The sequence below is a fragment of the Siniperca chuatsi genome, linkage group LG11 (assembly GCF_020085105.1).
Source record: "Siniperca chuatsi isolate FFG_IHB_CAS linkage group LG11, ASM2008510v1, whole genome shotgun sequence".
NCBI lineage: Eukaryota > Metazoa > Chordata > Actinopteri > Centrarchiformes > Sinipercidae > Siniperca > Siniperca chuatsi.
This window is the reverse complement of record NC_058052.1, coordinates 282,811-295,610: the sequence shown is the minus strand read 5'-3', so window position 1 is coordinate 295,610 and position 12,800 is coordinate 282,811. Positions and strand designations below refer to the sequence as shown.

The 12,800-nt window shown below is 41.3% G+C and overlaps 1 protein-coding gene across 1 annotated transcript in view; it reads left to right on the top strand.

Annotated features, from left to right (window-relative positions):
- piezo1 (piezo-type mechanosensitive ion channel component 1) overlaps positions 1–12,800 on the top strand; it is a 94,046-nt gene that overhangs the window by 43,739 nt on the left and 37,507 nt on the right. The window contains 14 exon segments of the mRNA XM_044213011.1: positions 1,122–1,225; positions 1,736–1,815; positions 1,997–2,177; positions 2,977–3,082; positions 4,364–4,545; positions 4,716–4,864; positions 5,305–5,463; positions 7,117–7,223; positions 7,663–7,689; positions 7,833–7,999; positions 8,784–8,960; positions 11,407–11,532; positions 11,867–12,067; positions 12,263–12,467. Of these exon segments, the coding sequence (XP_044068946.1) occupies positions 1,122–1,225; positions 1,736–1,815; positions 1,997–2,177; positions 2,977–3,082; positions 4,364–4,545; positions 4,716–4,864; positions 5,305–5,463; positions 7,117–7,223; positions 7,663–7,689; positions 7,833–7,999; positions 8,784–8,960; positions 11,407–11,532; positions 11,867–12,067; positions 12,263–12,467 (1,971 nt within the window).

Here is a 12,800-nt window from a genome sequence, read left to right as displayed (position 1 = left end):
ACGCAGCGCCTCTCACACCAGAGGCTGCAGCTCTCTCAACATATGTGTGCTGCTGCCTCCGGACGGCTGCAGGATGTAATGAACTGAAGGAGACACAGCAGAAACAGTCACACTTGTGAGGTGTCTTTTCTCAGCTCAACGTCTAAAACCAAGTGTCCAAAAAATCCCAACAACTCTCTTTGCGCTGCCTCATTTAAATAGACCTCCCACCTGTTGGCTCCTCTCTTCCCGCCTGTGCACCATGCGCTCTGCGCTCGGCACCAAAGCCAAGCTGGTTTCAAGGTCCGGAACATACCGAGCGGTCGGAGGCTGCTTGCGAACTGAAAGACAACTCTGCAGTAAATGAAACATTATTAAATGTGGCATGGACTGATGCTATGTACTTGTTTCTATTAAAATAATCTTTGTATAATAAATAAATAAATAAAATTAGCAATAGCAGCCCTCTAAAGAGAGTTCACACTATTGACAGGGGCCTATAATTCGTTATTTTGGTAGTTTTGCCTTCCATCCTGATAAGGCTTTGTTGACTCAAGTTAACTGCTGAGATGTGGGAAGACGGTGACATCGCTAAAGAAGTCTGACCGGTGAAGAAAGGAGAGCAGTCAGTCAGCGTCCAGCGTCTTCAGAGGAGAAAAGGAGCGCACAGCGCATATAACGTCGTCATCAGGGAACGCAGTAACGTTTACTCAGAGTACATTGTAACTGACCTACTTTTTAATTTTATCGAAGTCAGTGAACTTGAATAAATGTCTTTAAAGTAACAGTACTTTTACTTGAGAACGATCTTCCATCCCTGCTTTCAGTTTGACCTCCAAATGAAGATGATATTAGATAGATAATCTGGATAACCTGTGGGCTTGTTTCCAGCCTGTCTGAAGTCTGACTGCTCCTGTTTCCTGAGCCGTCTGACTCCGGTGTCGTGATGTCATCGTGTTCCCAACTTTGGGAGCAGAATGATCATCATAACGGATAGAAACTATAATAAGAAGAGCCGAGCCGTAATAAACTGGAATTCTCCTTTAAAGATCATTTGATATGATATCTCTTAATGATCTTCCTCAGTTGCTTTGTCCTTGTTCTAATGTTCTGCGCACTGAGATGATTGTTACTTTCGGCAGGTGTTTGTGGCGCTCCCAGGGGCCAACAGAGCGAAAGTCCGTTTTTCCTGCTGGGAAAGGTGGTCATGCAGCAGAGCTATGTCTGCGCTCTCATAGCCATGATGGTAACTATGGACTGAGGTGGCCGTTCACATATGAAACATTTAGATTAGTTAGATCTTTATCAGGATAAAATGTAGTTATGTAGCAGTTCTTTTCAGTGTGCACTTCATCTGTCAAAATCTGTTATTTGAAAGAATGCTTTTGTTCGTTTGTTGTTTTGTTTTGTTTGGGCTTTTTTGTATATGTATTACCGGAAGACGTATGTCTTGTAATCTGGTGTCTGGTGTGGGATGGGCCAGATGTTTGGCATGACACAGAAATAAAACTAAACTAAAAACTATTAGAATAAACCATGATGTTATACATTTACAAAATGACTTAAGACCAATACAGTACACTTTGCTATTTCAGCCTACTCTCATTCAACACAACTGAACTTAATTAGTTATTTGCTTCTTCGTGTTGATAGTTCCTGTGAACCTATAGTGACAGCATACCAAAACAGTGTCACAATATGGATCTTACAGACCGGACTTGTTCCTGTTGTCACGTGCTGTTTCCATGTCGCTCAGGTTTGGAGCATCACGTACCACAGCTGGCTGACCTTTGTGCTGCTGCTGTGGGCTTGTCTCATCTGGATCCTGCGTGCCAGGTACTGCTGACCCCTGTAGCGCTGACGGAACAAATCAGAAATCTGATAAACTACCTGACGAGCTGTAAATTGATGCTTGCTGAATGTATTCATTCATTCCTACAGATATTGCTTGTGTTGTGTCGGTGCCACATTGTGACTGGGTTTAGACCTGACTTCAGTTCGCTGTCTCTTTTTGCAGAAGGCATGCAGCCACACTGTGCTCTCCATTCATCCTGCTCTATGGCCTGGCTCTGTGCTGTCTGCAGTACGTCTGGGCCATGGAGCTTCAGCCTGAACTGCCCACCACTGTGGGAACCATGAGCCTCAGACAACTGGGGCTGGACAGAGCCCAGTACCCCTGTCTAAGACTGGGAGCTATGGTAAGACGAGAGCATAGATACTGGGTGACTTGATGAAGATGAAGTTGAACCTGTGACGATGACTCCTAGCTGTGGAAGCTGGAGCTTGTCCATGAAGTTGAGTGAGACAAACCAGATATAGTAGGGCTCATTCCGCCACACAGCACTATGAGGCATGAGCTCAGTTAGTACGGCCTGTTGCTTGTTGACAAAATATCACGAGTTCAACTCCTGGCTGTGCCAGATTACATGCGGTAATCCAGCACTGGAGCCAGACTCCTGGGTAGAGAGAAACTCTCTCCTTTTCTAGAGGAAAAAGTCACAACCTATAATCTCACAAAAAGGATGTTAATGTTTAAAATGAGTTCAGTCACTGGTCTTTTGTTGCGCTGACATTTGCCTATTTCACTAATATTTTCTCACATGTATCATGCATCCTTGCAGAGCAAGTGCAGTTCCAAAAGTGTGCTCACTTTAAAAGATATTCCAAGTTCAGCAGCAGAAATCCCTTCTGCGCTCTATTCCTGTCCAGACATGCACAAAGCATGGACCCAGCATCGCACCGCTGTGACGGGCTCTTTCAGTAAATTACAGCAGTGCAAAGTTTTGCTCCCTCTAATGGTAATTTGCTGTAGGTTTGATAAATATAGAAATATGCCCTTAAACGTTCTATTGATTTGAACAGCAGAGTAAAGGTCATTTTGCTGGTTGGAGACGTCTTTCTCAGCTTTTCAGAAAGCCAGTGAGCTCTCGCTCTCGCTCTCCATGTTTTTCTGTGTGTTTTTCCATCTCTCTCTTTTTTATCTCTCTTTCTCTCCAGCTTCTGTTCACTTTAACCTTCTGGCTGTTGGTACGTCAGTCAGTGAAGGAAAACTTCAGCAAGAAGAGGAAAATGACCACACCACTACAGGAAGTCACTACAGGAGGTCTTTCACACACACATTTTGACACTTAACTAACACTAACATAACAAACAGAAAAGGAATATTGAACGACACTAACTGCTGCTGGAGCCCTGCTCCATCATGATAAAACACATGCACAGCATGTATACACACTTTTTTAGGTGTTTATACAATTGTCAAATTAGTCAATAAAGTTTCAACTTTGGGCTTTTGGTTTATGGATTATTTTGGATATTTGTGACAGGCAAGAGTTACAGGCCGCTGCTCACTACAAGAGGCGGGGCCAATGGTCTGGGCCGTTTTTAAGAAACTACAATGACAGTAGAATCAAATAGTGTCATATCCATCTTATCAAGAGTCGTATTAAGTGGACCAAAATGGCGAAATACCATTCTTTAAAGTATCATTTTCAACATTGTGTTAAATGAATGAATGAATTTCCTGGTAACAAGATAAAAAGCTTTACATTTTTAGTTAGCATACGTGGCAGCCATGTGTTTTCATAGAAGAATGTAAAGGAGTCACACATTGCAATAGAACCCAGTATAGGTATTTATTCATTTGGAGGTCTAGCACATAGAGAGCACACTTGGCAAGTTTCTCTGATTACACAATCTCAAAACCTGACAAATAAAACAAAAACTATTTGCATGGAGAGATACATGGGGAAAAAGTTTTATCCTAATTTGGGCGAACTGATTCTGAAATAAAATGTGAAAATGTAATTAAAATATAACAAAATATCATCAATATTTAGTCTTCACGTTCCTGAGTAAAGATTAAATTCCAAACTGAGTAAAATCTTGTGGTGAAGTCCTTCAGCAGGTCATGGTTCAGCCTCCTCAGACCAGGTCCTGGCACAAGCCTTCTTTGTTATTGTCTAAAAAGTGAAATTCCTCCTCAGAGGATGAATCTTTTCAGTTTTTAAAACTCTGTAGACTTTTTTTCTGGTGCCACCATCAGGTTAAAGTGCCAGCTTTGTACACAAACACAAACTTTCTTCACAAGTGATGGAGGAAATCTGTTGGATACAGATATAGTTTCTATTTAATTCTATTCTTATTTTTATTTAATCTAGTTTTAATTATTATTATTTTAAGTTTCTCTATTTATATGTACTTATTTTTGTCCTTGTGTTGCTGTAACAAATTTCCCCTCGGGGGAGCGATAGAGGATTGTTAGCTTTTACAGTCTTTCTTTCTTACCATGCACAGTATCTTCCTGATTCCTCCTTCTGTTGCATTTTACCATCGTCGTCTAACCCCCCTGCTTCTCCTCCCTCTCTAACCTTATCCTTGTCAGAAGAGGGGGCAGCTAATGAATCGGTGCTGAAGGTTCTGGGAGGCATGGTGATGAGCTGTTATGCCAAATACTGGATCTATGTGTGTGGAGGGATGTTCATCATGGTCTCCTTTGCTGGAAAACTTGTTGGATACAAGATCATCTACATGCTGCTGTTCCTGCTCTGCCTCTGTCTCTATCAGGTAGGAACAGGCCTACACAACAGTCTTTTGTTTTTCTCTTTGTGTCACTTGGGTTTGTTTTAAACACTCAGGCACCTCTTCAGATTGTTGTAGTTATTTGCACATATGTTTCAAATTAAATGTTAATTCCAAAAATCTCTTGTAATGAGTAACTTGTTCATATTTCCCAGGTGTACTATTCTCTGTGGAGGCGTCTGCTGAAGCTCTTCTGGTGGCTTGTTGTGGCCTACACCATGCTGGTGCTGATCTCCATCTACACTTACCAGTTTGAAGACTTCCCTGGATACTGGAGAAACTTTACTGGTTTCACAGAAGAACAGTGCGTTCTTTTACAAAAGCTTGAGACTACCCTGCTGATACTTGCCTGTCTCTGTCAGCTGGTTCTTCTGTCATAAGTATTCATTTGTACTTTGATTTTGTTTTTAATATTACTAGAAAGTTTTATAATATTTAAACATTACCCTTGCCTAAAGGACTTTTAGCTGCTCATGGCCTACGTAGCCCAAAACATCCCAAGCATCACTACACAGCCTGTTTTAGGCAAGTGTGGTAATTAGGCCTGTAGATACAGGGTCAGGGCAACAATAAACTGTTGGCACTTTTTTAACCCTGTGTTCCTTCCACTCTGAGTAATGTGTACAGTTTCACTACCTGGGTCCAGATTGCCGTGTGGTAATTAATCATGTTATTTAGGAGTAAGAAAGGTAAGTTTAAAACTGAAATAATGAAGGTGTAATGGTGCCCCCCTGTCGTCCTCAGGCTGGCAGCCATTGGTCTGGAGATGTTTGCTCTGTCCGAACTCTTCACCAGTATTCTGATCCCTGGCTTCTTCCTGCTGGCCTGTATTCTGCAGCTGCACTACTTCCACAAGCCCTTCATGAGAATCACTGACCTGGAGCATGTTGCACCTATACACAAGTAAAACAACTTACACTCCGACTACTCAGGGGGGGATTTAAAGTCACATCTGCAGAGAGATCCGCATTGTTAGATGAGGACAAAGGAGAAATGAATACATTAGACCTCAACCTCAACCACGTTCTTTAGAAATGTACACAAAGTTTTTGCCAACTAATTTCCAAACACGCCTCCTCCTGTGATATCACTCTGCTAGCCACTACAACCCTCAAGCTAACATGTAAGTTTGGTTGTATAACATGTGCGGGGTTAACTAGTCATGCCATCATATTGACTGGACAAATGTATGCCCTTGAGTTCAAGATGATTCATCAAAACTATGTTTTACAGGAAGAGAAAAGAGGGATTTTGGTCCAAAAATACTATTAAGAATTTTTTTAGAACTAGATTAGGCATATAACAAGAGATAAATTAAGACAGTGCCGAGACACAGGATTAGGGCTTGGAAATGGGTTTATTTCACTGTTTTTAAAGAACACAAGGTCCTCTGGTGGTGAAGATAGTACTCGTTCTATGGAAAGTGAATAGAAAAATGCAGAGATGTCATAAGAACAGCTGATTAAGATGTAGATCAGACAGTCTCTAAGTCATTAAAAAACATTTAAAAAATATGGAACTAGTTTCCCTAGAAACATGTTTACAGCTATTTTTCATTCTAATACAACAAGTTGACATAACTGAAGCAATATGGAGTGCAGTAGATAAAGAAATTATGTTTCATTTTAGGTTCAAGAAAAGTTATGTCCTAAACAGGCACTGCATTTACCTAATTGTAAAATTAACTTGGCAGACAGAGGTCACATGATACATTCCATCCATTTATCTTGAAATTTGGAAAATGTTGGAATTTTGTACGGATTTTAATAGAAATAAATTAACAGTTATTATTCGAGAGAACATTTCCAAGCACAAAGATTTTAAAGAAAACATACCTTATCATGAATAAAAGTCTAGCAAATGAAATAGAATGGTCCAGTCTGTCACGTTTGCCAGGCAGGGAAACAGGGAACACGAGGGATTGGACCCAACTGTAGACACTGGAGGCAGAGCAGGTGCAGTTCAATGATTTAATAACAAAGTCAGCAGATACAAAAGGCTTACAGTATGGTGAGGCAGGCAGGCAGAGATCAAAACAAGTGAAGTAGTCCAAACGAAGGCAAACAAATCCAACAGAGCAGGCAAGAATCAAAATCCAGAAAACAGGCAAGGTCCACGAAAACACAGAAAGTCCAAAAACACTGGGAGAGTAACACTAGGAAAGCGACTGGACCGCTTGGCACAGAGTGACGAAGATGAACTGACATAGAACAGAGGAAGCACACAGACTAAATACACTCAGGTGAGGGCAAACAATCAAAAATGGTGGGAAAAGCAAACAAAGACAGGAAGTAAAACTACATAACAGGAAATAACAAAACTCAAGACCCAAAACCATGACACAGTCTCATTCAAAATGCTGACTCGTAACAATGAAACTTATCTCACTTTTTTCCTGGAATGTGCTCACCATGTCTCTGCTTACAACCACAAATTAATATTTATATTCAAACCTTTGTGCTTTGTGTGTTGGTGTTTCCCATCATCATGTATTACCTAATTACTGAATTCTATAGTTTTCCTTTTGCAAGAACTAATAGGACTATCTGCCTCCAGGAAGAAGAGCAGTGAGAGGGCTGAGCAGACTGGCTCCGGGAATGTGGGGGTGAACTTTGAAGAGGAAGACCTGGTGACTAACATCGATGAGGAATCTGAAGACGAAGGTAAAAACCAACAGTGGCAGTTATTAACTCACAAATGAGTAATTGTATTGTTCCATTATTTATGATTACAAACTACTTAGTGACACCATTCTGAATTATTGTGTTCTGCAAAGTGGGAAAATAATCACATTTTATTAACCAGGTGTGGATTCAGGTGATCATCAAGTACAACTGTACTATACTGTACTAAAACCTTGTTACTTTATAATGTATAATTATTTATTATTATAATTATGTATGAACAGACATCTAACTGAGCAAAGAATTGATACGTAGAAACAACAGCTGATTCTGAGAACAGTGATGGCTGTAATGGAGTCGGTGTGGATGGAGCACTTCAGCTGAAGTGTTGCTTCCGATGTGAATTTTGAGTAAGAAGTGAAGCTTCCATGAGTGTTTTTTTTTCATGTAAAAATGTTTTCTCTTTATCTGACTTTTGGTGGTCTTGAGCCTCGGATGTTTCTATGTAAGTACACTCAAGATTGCAAATATTTCTTAAACTCTCATAGACTGATCTCTTCTCAATTAGTTTCTGTTTTGTGTCTCTCCCATCTACCCCTTATCCTCTCACCCTCTTTATTCATCCATCCTCTGTCTTCCCTCACTCAGTGGAGTTGATGCCCAGTAAGTGGGGTCTGGTGATGGACAGGTTACTGGTTCTGTCCAGAAGGTTCTCTGACATTCTCACCAAAGTTCAAGTGTTTCTCTGGAGGCTTCTGGAGCTCCACATCCTCAAGATGGTGGCCTTCTTCTCTGTGTGGGTTGCACTTGAAGAGGTAAAGGCAGGGGGAAAGCGTGTGTGTGTGTGTGTGTGTGTGTGTGTGTGTGTGTGTGTGTAAAAGGAGTGAGACAAAGAATTAATGAAACACTGCTCAGCAAATCAGATACCTCTATTTCTTATTGACAACCAGCATTTTGAATCTGTGTCTTTTTCTATAAGTAATGTCCCAGTCAATTATGCTACAACTTAAAGGCGATTTACTGATAGTCATATTGAATGAGACTGTCCTCTATATAGATCTTTTCTCTGATTTACAGAATTTTAAAGAAGCACTTAAGTATAACTATAAAACCCATCAGTGCACATCAATAATAAACATCTATCCATCCATCTCTTTATTAGTGCAGCTAAACTATACTATATACTACTATACTTCTGAACTATAGCATCTTAGCAGTGGACTGACCAGTAAACACAAATGACTTATTTAAAGCTGCTGCACTTGACGAGGCTACATTTATAACACAACCACTGAGGCAGCCATAGGCCTGAGAGGGGCCACCCACAGAAGGATTCTGATGTGTTGTAGGCCCAAAACTGCGGAGGACTGAGGAGGACTTTTTGGCAAATGTGCTGGATAAGCAACCTGAATGGAAATGAATGGGGCACCAGTTTGGAACACTGGATCCAGTGATACACCCATGTTCAGAACAGCTTGTCTTGGAGTTAACCTGAGAGATGAATGGTCTGCACATACGTGAGACATAAAGCTCTTAAACATGTTCATTTTGTACGGGTGCATTATGACCTCAATGTCCTGTTTCTGTGTTTGTCCGTAGCCGTCTGTGATGAACCTGGTCCTGGTGGTGTTGTGGTCTCTGGCGATGCCTTATGGTCGCTTCAGGCCCATGGCTTCCTGTCTGTCTACAGTCTGGGTGTGTGTCATCATCGTGTGTAAGATGCTGTACCAGCTCAGTGTTGTCAACCCTGTTGAGTACTCCAGTAACTGTAGCCTGGTAAGACACACATGCACACACACTCTGCATCAACAACATCTGTTACAACAGGCTTGATGTTATACTTCAGTTAGTCATTGATACCAACAAAGTAAGGAAAAGTCATGTATTCACTTTTTAGTGTCCCTTGGGGGAACTTCTGTTTGGTAGCTCACTGCCGTTGGCTTCTGTGCGGCTTGCAGAGTTTCAGTATTTGCTTGTGTTTTCTCACTTTGCAGGGTTCTTTTCTAAAACGCCTCATATATTTTTTATGTAAAATCTTAAAAATTTAAACCGTAAATAAATAATTCATAGTGGAGTAGAAGTAGAAAATAGCAGAAAATTGAAATACCAAAGTAAAGTACCTGAAATTGTTCTTAAGTACAGTACTAAGTTACTCTCTAACAGCATGTAGTGTAATATACAATTAGCAGTGATATAGAGTGGTGATTACACTGTAGACCATAGCTTTGTTTAAAATGTCCCCATCTCTGTGACTCGGACATATAATTTTAGTGCTGCCCACCAAGGCTCTGAATGGCTTGGTTGTTTCCAGCGCTTCATTTGTAAATCAGGAGGTCCTGGAACACAGAGGGGGCTGTTCCGGCGGGTCAGGGGGAGAGAAAAGGTCACAGACCGCACCAGAAATCCACAGAGCCTGGAGCACGCTGGACAACGCCTAGCTGCTAGCTAGCTGTTAAACTAAACAAAGCTGTCATCACACACACAAGTATTATTCATTTACAAAATCAGCAGGGGAGCAGCTGTTTGTGGTCTCTCGCTCTCTCTCTCTGACTGACCTACTGGTTTAAAGAAATTAAGGGTATCCTAATTCAGACTGCAGTAACATTAGCTCAGGTGATGTGCACAAAACTCACACGCGTCACTGCGACCTGACCTCTCGCTCTTTTAAAAGAAAATCAGATTTAAAATGCTCCCAAAATAGGCAAACAAGTGATTCGCGAGTAACTTCAATGGGAAATAAAAGAATGACTGAACAGATAATATTAAATATTACACAAAATGTATTTACAGCTTTTGATAGTGACAAAGGAGGTGCTGGTCCCAGTCTGGGAGGTCCTGGATCCTGTGCACAAATGAAGCCCTGGTTGTTTGTTGTGTCAGCTGCGGAGCCCCATTCACCAGAGCAGCAGACCCTTTTGACTCACTGATGGATTCAGAGACGTGGGCAGTAACTCAGGGGTTTGGAACCAGGCTGGGGTCACAAGACATAGGGCAACCTTATTCCTTTAATGGGCGACCAGGGTCAAGAGCTCAGTGGAACATGAGTCGAAGTGTATCTGTCTCACTCACACCACATCAAAGGCAAAAGCTGAGTTTGAAAGAGGCCTTAGTAGCTTCTGTGGTGAAACTAATAGCTCTTAAATACACACACATGCAAGCTGAGGAGCTTGGCTAGCTCTTGTTTTATTGCAGTGGTACAGAGTAATCTTTTGAATCTCACCATTCTGTGTCTGCAATTAAAGTTGTTTACAAGGCAACAGGCTGAGTTTTTCCATGCTCATGCTGAACCAGTTTTAGACTCATAGAGGAACATTTCACTTAAAAATGGAAATTCTGATGTCCCACTCAGTAATGGATATCGGAAAATCATGAGGAAAACCGTTATTTTCCTCTCTCACTGATAGTGTGCTTTATTAAACAGTCTAACAAGTCTAAGTCTTGCTGTACATATTTTTGTGAGGTCCTGAGACATGATATATATGTGGATTGTCTATGTGCATTTGATCCACGGTAAGATATCTGAAGAGCTACAGGCCTGGTTTGGCAGGACAGGAGGGAGAATGAATGGAATAGGAGACAAAAAGGACGAGAGAAGCAATTGAGCTCAAACAGAAAAGTACAAGGTTCAACATGACCAAAAGTCTTCTGCCATGAAAAGAAAAACCTCTAGAAGCTTCAGATAGTTTCATTTTTTAAAAAGACTCAGTAATTTCCAAAAACAGCTGCAGTTTTAATACTGTACTTTTTAACAAAGGTTACTGAAACAGCAGGAAATAGTGCATTCGTTGGGGACTATTTCCAGCAGCGGATGAATCCACATGTGGTGCTGTAGTGAGTGTTTGGGGCAGCAGGACGGTGTGTGTGGGGCTGAGTCAGAATAAACTCCAGTGTGTGTGTTCATGGTGATGAAGGTGCAGCAGAGCGGCTCGCTGATGTGTTTTAACGGTTTCTGGACAACAGTGGAGGAAGGAGATCCATCAGCTGTGACTCACACACAAGGAGTGTTTGTCATTGGTACTGATCAATACCCAGCCATGAGCTATCTATCAGCCTCATACAGATATATTATCATCCTTTTTTGTCATAACAAAATAATTACAGTCACCCCTCACAGTCATGTCTGAAGAACGGACAGGCATTGTCACGACTGTAGCATTGCTCAGCTTTTCAAAGGCAGTGAATCCCAAGGGTGTAAGTTGTTTATTTCCTCTTCTCCTCACAGCCCCTAGCAAATGAAACCAACATGTTACCAGAGGAGATGATGAACTCCTCTCTGTATATGGAGCCAGTGGATCCAGCCAAATGGTTTGGCATCAGGAAAGATGCCACCGTACTGGGATACAGCAAGGTATATTTAACATGTGTATCCTAGTCGGGGAAAACATGATTGACTGGCGTTCCAGTATGAATGCTACTGTATTAGGTTTATGAAGGTATGGAATTAATGTACAATGTTGAATATAATTCTTAATACCTATGATACCAAACTGAACCTTTCTTTTGACACCATGTATAAATGTTATATATATATGTGTGTGTATATATAGATATAATACTAAAAAAGTAATCTGAGCTATAATTAAGTTCACCAGTGCTACAGACACAGTTCAGTCAGTCAGATGTTCTGCTGAGTCCGCTGCTCCAGTCAAGTGCTTTGTGCTTTGCTGACTGTTCTTTTTCAGAACCATTTGATAGTGCTGATGTTGTTGGTGTTCGAGGCGACAGTGTACCGTCACCAGGCCCACCACTACCGTCAGCTCCAACGATCTCCGCCCTCCATCCCCACTCTGTTCCCCACCGCCACCAGGGACACTCTAGACCAGGGCCTCCTACCCTGCTTCAAGTACCTGCTCAACTACACCTTCTACAAGTTTGGACTAGAGGTAGCTGGGAGAGATCACTTCATTGCTGAGCCGGGGCTTTTCGGACCAGAAAATAATAATAAAGATAGTAAATGAAGGAAAAAGTATTTAACGAGAGAACTGAGGAAAAAATAGTTTTTACATGTTATTTAAAAGAAGATGACTCGTTAATGTGAGTTCCTCTTGTAGACTTTTTGTTTTACCCTCTTTTTAAAGATTTGCTTCCTGATGACGGTGAATGTGATTGGCCAGCGGATGAACTTCATGGTGATAATCCATGGCTGTTGGTTGGTAGCCATGTTGGTGAGGCGGCGGAGGGCAGCTATTGCCAGGATCTGGCCCAGATATTGTCTCTTCCTGTCCATCTTCATGATCTACCAGTATCTACTGTGTGTAGGCATACCGCCTGCTCTCTGTATAGGTGAGTCCTGAGATGAAGCTAAGTGCAACTAGATGGCGTACAGGTAGAACCCCTGTAATCTGAATAGCACCAATATTGTTTATGGACTTATCGTTTGTATCATAATATGCCAAATATCCTGCACACAGTATGCACTAAGTTCCCAGTGTTTTAGATATACCAGTGCAATGGCATCCAGTACAGTAGCCATGCAAAAATCCAATCTTTGCAAACTTTTTTGAGCTTGTGGGTTAATCTCTAGGTGTCTTTCATCTGTCTTTCTGAACAGCTGAAATATCATACGTCCCAGACTATGTTTCTTGTCTGTCCCTTTTGTAGATAAAAATATTTTTA